This window comes from Amphibalanus amphitrite, unplaced genomic scaffold, assembly GCF_019059575.1.
Source record: "Amphibalanus amphitrite isolate SeventyFive unplaced genomic scaffold, NRLGWU_Aamphi_draft 000403F_arrow, whole genome shotgun sequence".
In the NCBI taxonomy this organism is placed as follows: domain Eukaryota; kingdom Metazoa; phylum Arthropoda; class Thecostraca; order Balanomorpha; family Balanidae; genus Amphibalanus; species Amphibalanus amphitrite.
The window spans coordinates 190,668-204,820 of NW_024881897.1; the positions used below are offsets into that span (position 1 = coordinate 190,668).

The following is a 14,153-nucleotide window of genomic DNA, read 5'->3' on the forward strand; positions in this document are numbered from 1 at the left end:
TTTTTGTCTTTTGACTATTTGTCTTTTGACTTTATTCCTTTTGACTTTTTGTCCGGTTACCTTCAGGAAAATGCTTAATAGCAAAAAAAGTTATCATATTTCAGGCACGAAAGTGTGATCTTTTTGGAGAAAAATGATGTCGACTTCCGTTGAAACTCCTAGTTTTTGCTTTCCGATCGTCATTTTCGAATAATATATGACATAGTAAAACCCTGGGCATCTTTCCCCACTCTCCCCTACCGATGACGATGCTGTTTTCTGGTGCCAAGCCAGCTAGAACCTCTTTGTCACACTACCCGACCAGAATTTTGCTGCTGAGGTCATTTCAGGTCAAGTTAGGTCAAGGTCAATTATATGTGTTTGTATGTCTGTGTGTGTCTGTGTGTATACTGATGTGTGCACCGATTGTTTTTGGGTCCATATTACATGAAATCATGATCTGAGAAGCTTTTACCAAAAATGCAATCAAAAAACTTCACAAAAAGTAAATTCGGCTTGCCTAAAACGCAATTATCTTAGATGACCTAGGTTGACCTTGACCCTGACTTTGACCCCTGTACATCGTCGAACAACATGTTCCATGATAGGTGGGAGGTAAGACTGGCAAAAAAGGCCGAAATCAGGGTGTCAAAAGCTCACAAGGCCCATGGCAAACGCAAGATGTTGAGAATTGGCCATTTGGGTCATGACATGACCTCAAAAACAAGGTCATATCTCCGAAACCAAAAATCACAGAAACTTGAAATTTTCAGCGGACATCAAGAAAGGATAGAGGAGCAGCTATACGAAAAATCAGCCTTCTAGCTCTAAAAATGTTGAGTGCAGAGCAGAAAGACTACCTGGGGGGTGGGTGGCAACCACCCCTCCCCCATGTGCGGGCGAGGGTTAAGACGGAATATTGCACTTTTTTGCAAATGTTTCCTTTTTATGAAAACGCCAAGGGATGAAAAATAAGTGGTCTAAAACCGGCGAGAAAACTAGGTTTGGGATACCTTAGGTTGATTTCAATTATGGTGTCCCCCCCCCCCCCCCCAGTCTGAAAGTAGTTCCCGCGCCCCTGCTCTAATTACCGTACATCAGAATGCGTTGTAAAAATGGACACAATTTTTCGCTTTATTTATACCAGACAGCAGCATTTGGTAGCCATCGACGCATTCGTGCTGCGTCAATGGGTTTTCGGTTCCGGACGTCCTGAAGTTTTGCTTTGAGTGGCGAGATAGTCTTATGGTCTGAAATACCATGGTTTAACCCACGCACCAACGGGGATCCGCATTCCGCGCCAACTTCGCACCGACGGCCGACGGGGGGGGGGGCGGATACCTGCTCCCCGTGATATCTCGAGAACGAAGCAAGAAAGAAACAAGCGGTAAATGGCATGGGATACAGACGGACAAAGTCTACAATTTTTACTCAGTTCATTTTCAGGTCAGGGAAAAATGACGCCACAGGGGTCAACAAGTCAAAATAGCGGCGCTTAAGTTAGACAGTTTTTCACGAATAACGATTGAAGTACGGATGTCTGTCATACCCACACCGAGTGGCTGATTGCTTTGAAAATTTCACCGATTGATAAGGCCAGCAATTTGTACAAAATGTATATCTCGAAACTTCGGTACCGGTGACCTAGGGTCAGGTCAATTTTGCCACCTCCCTATTACCTATATATAAGTCCATGGGATAATTTTTTTGGAATGCTTTAGACGAGGCATTAGTATCACGGATGTTAGTTATCGGACTTTCGTTCCCGTCTTGAGTTGAGATGTTAGTTTCACTGAAAATGACCTCAGGGGGCGAAAGTCCGACTTCTATCATCAGTGTCAATGGAAGAAAATAATGGAAGGAAATTAAAATGCGTTTTTTTCTGGACGGACACCATTCTGAACACTTCCAAACACCTATTAACAATTCAACATGACACACTGAACTGGAAAATGACACCCGACGTGAAAATGACGTGACCCTTCCTTATATTCCTGAGGTCATCTCAGGTCACAAAAGGGAGCCTAACAGTTTTTCGTTAATAACTTCTGGTAGGCGCATGTTAGAGCGATGATCGACTGAACGGATCAACTGACATGCAACATAACCTTTTCCGGTCAGCTCCTGACCTTGACCCGGGGTCAAAGTTCAAAATGAAATTTCAAGGTCAAACTACATATAGTTTAGGTATTCGACGCGTCTTGGTAAGGAGAACATGATGGCTGGCAAAATAAATGTCATGACTTTCTCGAGTAAAAAGCTATGGCAGAAAAAAAAACTTTTTCATAAGTGGCTATTATTGGAGTTTTTGCCCTCTGGAGAGTTTATGCTAAGCCGTTGACCTGAGGTCAAATCTGAGGACTACTTTGGCGAAAGAGCGTTGAAAGAGCTATCGAATGCGCTTTTGCGCGGCGCTATTAGTTCCCAAATGATGCGCCAGGTTTTCGAAAATGTTTCTCCAAACTTGACCTTTTATGACCTCTGGCCACCTGAGCTTTGACCTGACCATATAAAGACCAAGTATTCTCGTCATTTTAACTGTCTTTCCAATGCCGCCTACCGCATGTCGCTACGCGGCCCAGGGGCCGAGTTAGACGGGGGTGTTCAGAGACACACCCCCGACCCGGCGCGGAAGGCGCCGAGCACCGGCCCAGCGCGGGTAAAACTGCTCCGTCCCCGTCTTTACTAGGTGGGCAAACACACTCCACTGGGTGGGCAAAAACTGCTACTGGGTGGGTGATTGCCCACCCAGTTAACATGTTATCCGAAGCCCTGGTACTAACACAATGCAGTTTTATCTAAAAGAATAGCATATGAGGTCTGCCTTAACCCTCGCCCGTATTGGTGTTTTTCCAGCCGCGAACGGAGAGGGGGGTCCGTTGACCCCCCTTTGCCGTTTCGCCCCTGATCGAGCTACAGCGCGGGAAAAAACGAGCGTGTTTCCCGTGACGAGAGGAAGCCGATGATACCCAATTTGAAGGAAGGTCCTAGGTCATTGGTTGACCTTCCAGGTCAGGTCAATGACCCAAAAAAGGGAAAATTGGGACCTGTTAGAACGTCATAGTGTGGCTGCTATGGGATTTTCGGGGTGCTGATCACGAATATTATGTTAGTTTTGATCACAAAGATGTCGTCATGCATTTAGGCCAGGTGGGGTCAGGACGGGTCAGGTCAACCAGTAGTAGGGGTCCTGCCGGGTATTCGTATTTAGGTGTCAACCGCCTCTGACAGCTTCGTAACATGTTACGAAGGCACCAAAACTACTTTGTAAATGTTCAAATGGTTGCTAAATTCAAATTTAGCTAAAAAAAAAACTAGCCTAGATACATGTAAAACTCGAAAAAAAGTGAACCGAGGTTATCAAAGGTCAATGGTCATCAAAGGTCACTGACCTGACCTGTCCTTCAGGTGACCTTGACACCCACCCTAATGCATGGGAGCAACATCATATCACATGTTTGAACGCTTGAAACCACGAAAAGACTGCAAACGCGCAGCTAATGCGAGCCGACATACGCCAAATCACGATTCCGGCCAAGCATGGTCTCGAAAAGTAGGTCACAGGTCAAAGGTCATTTGGGTCAGGGTCATGAAATTTCAAGGGTAGGTGTAAAATTGATCAACGCGAGGGCACTACTGAAAGTTTCGTCGTGCTCGGCCGCTTTTTACGCGAGTTATTCGCGGGGGTCCGCTCGACCCCCCCCCCCCCCCAATGCATACGGGCGAGGGTTAAAGCTCTGGGCACCCCCAACCATTTTCACAAATCGACACCCCTGCCCAAGTAGTTAGTTGGTTTTCTACCTGTCGATTTCATTGCAGCTGGAAAATAAAGCAGCCGACAGTGGTCAGAGCTGCCAGTGGCCACTGCTCACTCCGCACTGATCAGTGATCAACGACCACTGATCAGTGATCAATCAATGACCACTGACCGGGGGGATTACATGAGCAGAGCAAATGCGCATTACAAACGAACTACAATGGTGAGCGAATAGGAAAATCCGTTCCCGATGCGCATTTACTTGCTCATGTAACCCGGGTAATTGACTACTAGAGATGTCAATCGGATATCAACTTTTTGGTATACCGATACCAAACCGATACCAACTTGGTATTTGGTATTTCAAGGCTAATGCATTTGGTATTTTGTTGTTATTTTGAATCGTCGATAATGTAAAAGAGGCTGTGAATTCGGTAAAAAGTTGGTATTTCCCTCAGTTTCTGAAGTTGGTTTAGTTTTGGTATTTTCCTATGGTTGTTGTTGGTATTTGGTTTGGTATCGGTATCACGATTTTCTGTAACTGACATCACTATTGACTACTGATCACTGACCACTGACCACCAGTCGCCGGTCCGGGTATGTGAGGAATGTGGTCAGCACCTCCTCTCCTCTCTCCTCTCTCTCTCTCTCCTCTCTCCACATACCTTCTCTCGGCTGGCCGTGACACGGTTTCGTTTTCACTGGCTGCACACCGGGGTTCAGGAGGGAGAGGGGGGGTGTCTATAGCTGCTGGTATATGAGGGGAGAGGAGGGGAGCGTCCGCACCACGTGCGGAGGGGAGGGTACTCTGCAGGTGACTCTGGAGGGTACTCTGTAGGTGACCAGGTATTCGATGAGGGGGAGGGGAGGGTAGTCTATAGCTGCTGGTATAGGATGGGGAGGGGGGGGGTACTCTGCAAGTGATCAGGTATTCGATGAGGGGGAGGGGAGGGGAGTCTATAGCTGCTGGTATACAATGGGGAGGGGGGAGCGTCTATACGTGATCCGGTATGTGCCGCACGTGCCCGCTGCGTCCCCGGTATGTCTCAGGAATGCCTCCATCCACCACGGTCGGACGTACAGGGTGGTAATTACCAGTCACCACGGACGGTAATTACCAGCTCGGTAATTTACCGCCGCGCAGAGAGGTGTCTGCAGGCCGCCGTCCGAGGAATGTTCATTGTGGGGCGGGGCACGTGGGATTAGTGGTTGGCCGCCTCCGCTATTGAAAGGTGGGGCCGCCAGGGGCGATTACTTGTGACTCATTCATTGCTGAAGGGTGGGCTGAGGTGGTAATTATCGCCCCACCTCATTCATTGTCGGAGGGGAGGGTGTGAGGGAGAGGGGGGGTGACTTCCGGTCAGATCGTCTGGGAGGCGCCGGTGATTGGCTGGGATTTCTAGAACTATGCCAAACATGCCCTCGCTGCACGCCGCGGACGTATATTGAAATTCTTGTCGTACGCCCACTCATACAAGTAGTTACGGTCTTCCTCTGTGCCGGTGTAGAGTTACAGTTTTCTTGTGTGCTGAGATTCGATTACATTTTATGGAGTTATACTGACTTGGACTAAGTGTCGGACAAATTGATGGCGGTCCTAGATTCTTTGAATTGTAGGTCAACATGTTAGACGAGGCTCGTGTCTCCAATAGTAATTCCGTTTGTTTAGTAATCAACATCTTCGTATTATTAGGTACTAATTGTCGGATAAATTATCACACTTGTATCAAGGGTCGAAAACAATAGGGGTGCGAGATTTACTATATAAGAACTATTCTATTGCGGGCCATTGACATGTTAACAAAAGACCTGACCGTCTACAGCACTATGTCATGCTGCAGTCTCAGATAATCCTCAAGAAATAATATAATGTAAACCTCCCAACAAAACGAAGCACAAGCTTTACTCTGAAACCGTGTTGCATGTTCGCACTGTGCCGATCTCTGAAAGAGTGGCACTTTTCCCTGAAGCGGCCCACACCTGTTGCAAAGTGCCATAAGTTGCGTGCCGTTGAGCACCTGGTTTGTAGCAGCTCCGACCCAAAGCCCTTCCTGTGCAGCCGCTCAGCACCTGGCTAGTGGGTGCCGTCTGTGGTGGGCCAGGGGGTGTGGGTCGCGTGTCGTTGGACCGGCCCGCAAACCAATAAAAATACTCGGGAGGACGTCATACTCGCTCAACTTATGCAACAGTCACAGAGGCGGATCCAGGTTGCCAATGCAAAGGTCGCATAGGCGGATCCAGGCTGTAGCTTTGGCAATGGGCAACGGGCAGAATCACGTGTTGATTTACATACATGATCTACACGGTACGGCATAACCTTGCTAAGATATAATCGGCGATGATATTTATTTCTGCCAGTGACCTCTCAGTAGGCACTGCCTTGCTGTGTACGTTAATTGCTGGAGGAGGCCCTACCAACCACTGCCTAGCGGTGTGTAAAATTCGAGCGCAATCGGCCCAGCCGCTCTTGAGATGTGGAAGAGGCACCCTGCACGTGTGCACGTGCAAACTGGGTCCCGAACTCCCGACTGAATTTTGCACGGCACCCTACTCGCTGATCCCCCACCGTGTACCAAATTTGAGCGTCATACTTTTGTGTCAATGGTATAGTGGCACAGTGACTCCATCAGTGACTAAGTGATCACTGATCAGTAATGGCAATGGCTCCATCAGTGACTAAGTGATCACTGATCAGTAATGGCAATGGCTCCATCAGTGACTAAGTGATCACTGATCAGTGAGGTCAGAGATTCCATCACAGCAGCTAGTTTTTGACGATCAGCTGTAGCCCAGACTGTTGCGGATGTCTACGCCGGCTAGTTGCCACCAATCCCTCCCCTGCCGCAAAAAAAAAAATGTCGGTTGCCGGCGAGCATATTGTATAGTCGCGACGACAGCAGTTGGTCGGTGTAGTCGGCTAATGGCCAGGTACTATACAGTCACTGCTGATGTCCAGTCCACCATACAGTCGCCGCTGATGTCCAGACCACTATACAGTCGCTGCTGATGTCCAGTCTACTATACAGTCGCTGCTGATGTCCAGACCACCATACAGTCGCTGCTGATGTCCAGTCCACTATAGGTACAGTCCAGTCCACCATACAGTCACTGCTGATGCCGGTGGCTGGCCAGTGTATATCGCTGCTAGTCAGCACACAGTGGCGCTGAATCTGATGTCCGTCACTGATCGAGGAGTGGCTATCACCGATCTGGGAGTGGCTATCACCACTGTATCGAGGACGGGCGAAGGAGTGGAACACGGCCTCAATGTCACCCCCCCGGGCCGGTGCAGGGGGGCGGACCGCATTCCTGCCCGGTATGGGGGGGCAGCTATAGATCGGGGAGACAGGGGATTCAGGGGATATTGGGGATAACGATCAGCGGGGATGGGATAGGGCGGATAGTGGGGGATAGGGTGGATAGTAGAGGGCGATGGGATAGACGGAATATCGCAGATATCAGTAAACTCGGGAAATTTATATCAATAGTATGGGAAATCGGAACGAGGGATAGGGAAAGATCGCGACAACAGCTCGGAAAATCAGGAATATCAGGGGATACCGATGGTCGCCAACGGACGTTGCGCGAGGAATGTCGACCGGTTGCAGTTACCCCTAGCGACACATTGTTACCATCTCAATGTCTGAGAGACTGAACAGAACATTATTGTTTCACATGTTTCTATCCAGCACTCAGAGACCGGGACTCGGTAATGACGGCTGCACAGATATTGGGGATACTGATCTCTATGGGACGATTCATGCATTAGTGCAGGCCTGCATGGCTAAAGAGATGACTCAATTTAATGCTTTTATGAATGGCTTTTTATATATCAGACGACGCAGCTATCATCAAAATAGATTCCAAGCTCGTCACACAGCGCTCAGGCGTCCCTCCTTATGGCAACACTGAACACATGTTACAGTGAGAAGTCAGTTGTTTGATATTTTCAGAAAGGTGTATACGACGGGGTGAGGGGAATTCCCAGCAATGCCTGCTGTCAGTATCCTACAGTTGCCTTGAAAACCAGCGCAGCTGCGTTGACATCAATAACTGCCAAAATAATAGCCTTGTCTAGGAATCGTAGATAACTGACGGAATGTACCTACAAGTTGCCAATTAACCAAAAGTAATTTTGATCTGCTGTAATTATGCAATATAATGACTTGAATGAAGCACCTCTCAAATGTTCTGTCCATATAAAGCAGACATGGGTGGAGAACGTGCCCTGGCCACCCCGGCCGTGGCCGGGGTAACTTTCAGCCGACCCCGGCGCGGCCGGGGTAACTTTTTCCACTTTTGTAAATCCTAAAAGCTATCTCCATATGAAAAAACTGCCATCTATAAAAGCGTCTCTCATTATTCTTATCAACTTTGAACAGTTCTGGAAAATTTGCTTTATTTTCATTTTGGAGCTTCTATGTTTCTAAGTCGCGGAGCCCGACATGTTTCATCAAACAGAAGTAAATCATATTTAAGGGCCGTTATCGTAAGATGGCACTGTAATAACATCACAAGACAGGACGAGGGTAATATCAGTGAGATAGAAGGACGAGCTGCTGGGGCTCAAGGCTCCCCCAACCTAACCCGCGCCAGGGTGGTGGCCTTATCGTAACACGTTGAGTCGAGAGGTGGGCTTTTCACGCTCCTTCTATAAGGAGCGTGAAACTCCTTCTTATAACTCGGCTACTGGGCTACGAGGCGAGAAGCGGAACGACGTTTGAAAGAGCGACAAACGTGACCAGAGAAATCTGGTCATGTTTTAGGCAAGCTCAATAATAAACTCACCATAGATCATCAAAAGCCAAATTTCTCTGATTTTAGCGTTCTCCGACAACTTTCCTCACAGTTCATGAGCATAACGGAGCTTAAACACTGCAAACAAAACATTCGATTACTCGTTTAAGGCTCGGTCGCGAATAATATTTCAGGTGCGAGCTCAAATCAATGAGAGGGTCAAAACGGTCAAATTTGACATTTTGTTTTGTGTGGGAAGGTTGCAACTTCCACGGAATAAGCTTTGAAAAGGGCATGATGGCATTTTTAGCACGATCATCCAGCAAATTTGACCTGATGACCTGACCTAGCACTAGGTGACATGCGTCCGAAATTTTAAGGCGTGTTGCAAAATTGTTGTTACAATTACGAAATCTTCCGCACCTGCGTGCAGCAGTTTTCCCTAAAAACGTACAAACGGCAGACATCCATTATTCTATAGAATGGCATATATGCCACAGAATAGGGGTTTGTTGATAACCGTTGACAAATATTTGAGCATCATCGTCTTTCTGACTTTCGGTCGCCGGCCGGGGTAACTTTTTCAAACATTCTCCACCCGTGAAAGCAGAAACGATAAGGCAAGCTGATTTGAAGCTATTGCGAGATTTAGACTAATTTACGCCCGACGCCGAGGCTTGTCATCGAAGTTGTCATCGAAACTAAGACATTATATATCAAAATATTCCTCGAATGGCGTCACTTCACCATTACATTTCACCATAACTGATTGTCTATATGATGCAGCAACTATGCTCACACATCCGGATATTCTTCATGTGTCGGCACTCGGCACTCAGAACCCATTCATATCCATCGGCAATTAGTTATCAATCTCTAAAGGTACTTACACAGCAACAATGAAAATGTACATTGTACAGCACTCAGTAACACCGGTATAATAAAATGGTAAAATTTAAGGATCCTAGGGCCTTCTTAGAGCTTCTGTAGAACATCTAGAGCTTCTGTAATGATCAGAGCACCTGTATGTGAAACCCCTCACAGTCCCGGTGTTTCTCTGTGTTTCTGGACAGGGACAGTCGCGATGGCGGTGTCGAAGCCTGTCGCTGTCGCCGCTGTCGCCGCTTCTGCCGCGGTCGCTGCCGCTGATGCTGCCGCTGCTGCTACTGATGCTGGTGTTGCTGGTGGTGGTGATGCCGGTGGCGCTGCCGGCAGCGCAGGCCGCTGCTGTTCCCAACATCCAGACGGAAGGAACCACGGCACCAGGTGAGGGGCGGCGGAGATGGGGGAGATGACGAGAGGGGGATGAGGGGTAGAGTGATGGAGAATGAGGGAGGTATTCATGGATAGTGGGGAGATAATGAGACAGCTGAGAGAATGAGGAAGGTAATGGCCAATGGGTAGATAATGAGCAAGACTTCAGAGTGACTGAGTCAGATAAATCGACATCCAATCCAGTAACACCGTGATACGCAGTCCTCGGCTGTGACAAAGTCTCTCCCCGCCAGCTATTATCTCATCAGTACTTTGTAATATTTCTTTCCTGCGAAATATCATACACTTCCATGGATATCTCTCTTCATTCCCAGATAGTCTTTCAGGACACAAGACACTCCTGAACTCCTACCCTCTGGCGCTCCTTCCCTTCCCTACAGTGGCGGATCCAGCTCAGAGTTTTTTTGGGGGGGGGCAAACCATAACAATTTATCGATTCTTACCATGCCTCGTCCATAGGCGTAATGTTAAAATTATGCCGTTTGGGAGGGGCAAATGCCCATTTTGTCCCCCCCCCCCCGGATCCGCCACTGCTTCCCTGTGCTGCTACGAGTCCACTAAGACGTCCTACTGCAGTCCAGTCCCTGCTCCGCGGCACTCCGATCCGTAGGAATTAGTCTCATCGTAGCCAGCGGCGCTAACGGCCATTCGACAGGGAAGGGAAGGGAAACCTGGGCATTGCATCGTCAGCATTCGAGCTGGCTATGTCTCAGTCTCGTGTTTCAGCTGGCTGCGTATAGCTTTGTCCTGTAACGCATTTGTTATTGCCTCCTCTTTGGTAATATGTGGTGATAACGAAAAAACTATTCCCAGAAGGTAGACTTCTTACAATTCAAATACTGTGATACATTTTCTATGCGCCAATAGAGCCCGAAATGCGGATCTATAACGGCCACATCGGTAACGAAATATCTCGCAGGATTAGGTATGGAGCCAATAACCCATATAGCTGCATTTCGCTTCTTTGTAGGATCCGCTAAAAGGACACTAAGCCGACATATTGTGCTGTTGACATGGAGAACATTGGACCCGGCATTTATTGAAAGCTTTTTCTAGACTGCCAGTTTTTAACTGAGCTCGACTTGGGCCCGCGACGTAATTTTCATATTTCAGTCGGCAGTTGTCATAGAGTAAAGGCCTGACTACACTATGCGTTTTCTGCGTGCGTTTTTTGCGGGTTTGCGTTTTTTGCGTAATGCCGCTCTAGAAAAAAAGTTATGAATAATATAATTTTCACATTAGTTTGCAATAGTCATATACAAAAGTTAATATAACTCTGATATTAACTACATTTAATATAAAAAAACATCAAAAAAAGCATTATATCGTCTTTTTTCTAGGACGATACCACGCAAAACACGCAAACCCGCAAAAAAGCACGCAGAAAACGCAAAGTGTAGCCAGGCCTTTACACGGTAGGTAATAGTGACAGTGAATATGATCAAACTGTGCAGTCACCTCCGCTCAGTAACAGCTCAGCTCAGCCTCAGTAAAACTGTGCTGTCTGCAATCGGCTCCGCTCAGTAACGACATGTCCATGCTGAGCGCGGCATTAGCTCTGTTCGGTCCGGCCTTTGGTTATCATATCCAGCCTGTGCACTGTGCAGTCGAGAGGTCTACAGCGTGCATCACCGCTGGAGACCTATTGCCCTGGCTCTGCCCAAGAAGTCTATGGACAAAACGTACACTTCTAAGGCACACCGGAGAGAAAGTTGAAACGTAGCGGCTTACAGTTGTGAAATGACATCTGTTTGGTCTGTAGCCGGGGATAGCGATGCATCAACAAAAATAGTGATATCTTTTGAAATGGAATATATGTGACCATACGCAGGATGTCAGCCATCTACAAAAGAAAAAAGAAACTGGATAGGATGCAACGATATTCTTTTCACGTACCTACATAGTTATGTGTCGTTCGTATTTATGCTGGTACGTATGAATGCGTGGTAGCTGTAAACTTAGATGCACCGAATCGATCACCTGACTGAGCGCAGGCCTTTGATCTTTTCATTTGATCCCAGCCTTCATCCTCTGAACTACGATCTCTGTCTTATGTCTACCACTAACAATACTATCCCTCCTCTGGACTTTGTGTTCTCATCAACTGGCCTATGTCTTCTGCATTTAGATAATCCTCCTCCTCAGACTCATCAGTTCTGTCTGGTAACCTCCGTGACCTCATCAGTTCTGTCTGATGACCTCCGTGACCTCATCAGTTCTGTCTGGTGACCTCCGTCCTCAGAAGCGCGGAACAGCCGTCTCCTGGCCATCAATCATCTCAATCTTCTGTTTTGACATTTGACAGCTTGACATATGACATTTTACGCTTCGGTACTAACATGTGGATTGTTACTTAGGTATGAACGGTGATCTCCAGTCTCCTCTGACCTAACGCCTCTGACTTCTGAATCTGACCCATGATCTTTGTATACTATTTGTCTAGGAGTTGTGGCAAGGGTCCGTACCGTAACCCTAAATCCCTGTTTTCGGAACTATAGCAAATATTTTCTGGCATGTGACCCCTGCTTGCTGAAATTTTACATATTTTTTACCTTTGACCTCTCTGACCCCTGCCTGCCCCAGGTCACCAATCCCTGACGTCTGGCACCTGTCTACTGACCTGTGGCTGCGGTCCCTGACCTCTCATCCCTGTTTTCTGACTTATGACCTCTGCTCCTGAATTCTGACCTCTGACCCGCTGCCCCCAAGCTTGTGACTGCGGTTGCTGACCTCTGACCCCTGATTTTTGCACTCTGACCCATGTTTTCTGACCTCTGACCCCTGTTTGCCCAAGGCCTGTGGCCTCCGTCCCTGACCTCTGGCTCCTGTTTTCTGACCCCTTGACCCCTGTTTTCTGACTTCTGACCCCCTGTTTTGACCTCTGACCCCGTTTTCTGACCTCTGACCCCTGCTCCCCCCAGGCCTGTGGCTGCGGTCCCTGACCTATGACCCCCGTTTTCTGACCTCTGGCCCCTGCTGCCCCAGGTCTGTGGCTGCGGTCCCTGACCTCTGACCCCTGCTGCCCCCAGGTCTGTGGCTGCGCTCGCCGGACATCACGCCGCCGGCGGCCGCCAGCTCCACCGACTTCAGAACGGAGCGCTACCACATCTCCGAGCTGTTCGAGCAGCTGTAACCCGGCACACGTCACGTGACCGCTACCACATCTCCGAGCTGTTCGAGCAGCTGTAACCCAGCACACGTCACGTGACCGCTACCACATCTCCGAGCTGTTCGAGCAGCTGTAACCCAGCACACGTCACGTGACCGCTACCACATCTCCGAGCTGTTCGAGCAGCTGTAACCCAGCACACGTCACGTGACCGCTACCACATCTCCGAGCTGTTCGAGCAGCTGTAACCCGGCACACGTCATGTGACACACGCGCCGGTGGCGGCACAGGTCGCATGACCCCGAGCTGTGGAGCTCTAACGGAGCGCATGTCACATGACTGAAGCTCCCTTGACGGTACGGGTCACGTGACCTCGAGCTGTTTGGTGAGCAGCTGCAGTGCGCTTGGTGGAAAATCATGCGACCTCGAATTGATCACGTGATCTTGTGGTGAATCTTCACCACCACCTTACTTGTTGAGCTCCAACGTGTGTTGCTGTTGCAGTGGGTATCTGTCACGTGACTTACCACACGGCTGTTTGTCAGTGCCATGTGATCACCGTGCTTTGACCTATGGCGGGCCACGTGATGGTCACTTGGGTGGCGATGCTACAGAGTCGGTCGAAGCACGTGATATCAGGGATAGCGGTGGTGCCAAGACGAGAGTCTGTGACGTGTCTTCTCAGTGTATAGTTTGAGGACAGGTCTCAGACACTGCTGACATGATTGCAGACATGTGTGTTTGGTGATGACTCGCCGAAATAGTGACATATTCCGTAAAAAAATCACTGGGCTGATCACTGAACTAGAACACATTTGAAGAAATCACTAAAAATACTTGGAGATTTGCGACATTTAGGACGTAATATGCACAAAGTCTACATGGTGAGAGAAAAGTGGTCGGACTGGCAAAGCAAGTTATTTTCTTTGTCGGTATTGCATCCTGTGGTTTGATGAAAATTAGTAGAGTTACGAACGATGGTGCGTTGACGTGTATTGACATATTGTGACGTTGGTTTATGAATTGTAAAAAGGTATTTGAAATATTGTATTTAAGCGTAGCGGTTGTGTGCATCCTTTCCTCTCTGTTTTTAACACGGGATTTCGTCACACCATTAGGTATATGAAATACGCGCGCAATGTAAATAGGTGTAAATACGATTATTTATATTAGTTAATTATTTAAGTACCGTTTGTGTGCTATCGTATATCTCGGCAGCTACTGGTGTCAATGTATTATCGGCGGGACTGTTTGAGAGAGTTGTCAGTGTCGGTAAATAAATAAGCCGTGGTTCAA

The 14,153-nt window shown here is 48.0% G+C and overlaps 1 protein-coding gene across 1 annotated transcript in view; it reads left to right on the forward strand.

Moving 5' to 3' along the window:
• The window catches only part of LOC122390618, a 32,801-nt gene extending 18,648 nt beyond the window's left edge, over positions 1-14,153 (forward strand). Inside the window, exons 2-3 of the mRNA XM_043383764.1 lie at positions 9,547-9,739; positions 12,778-14,153. Coding sequence (XP_043239699.1) covers positions 9,547-9,739; positions 12,778-12,881 — 297 coding nt within the window. The 3' untranslated portion in view covers positions 12,882-14,153. The remainder of the gene's footprint in view (positions 1-9,546; positions 9,740-12,777) is intronic.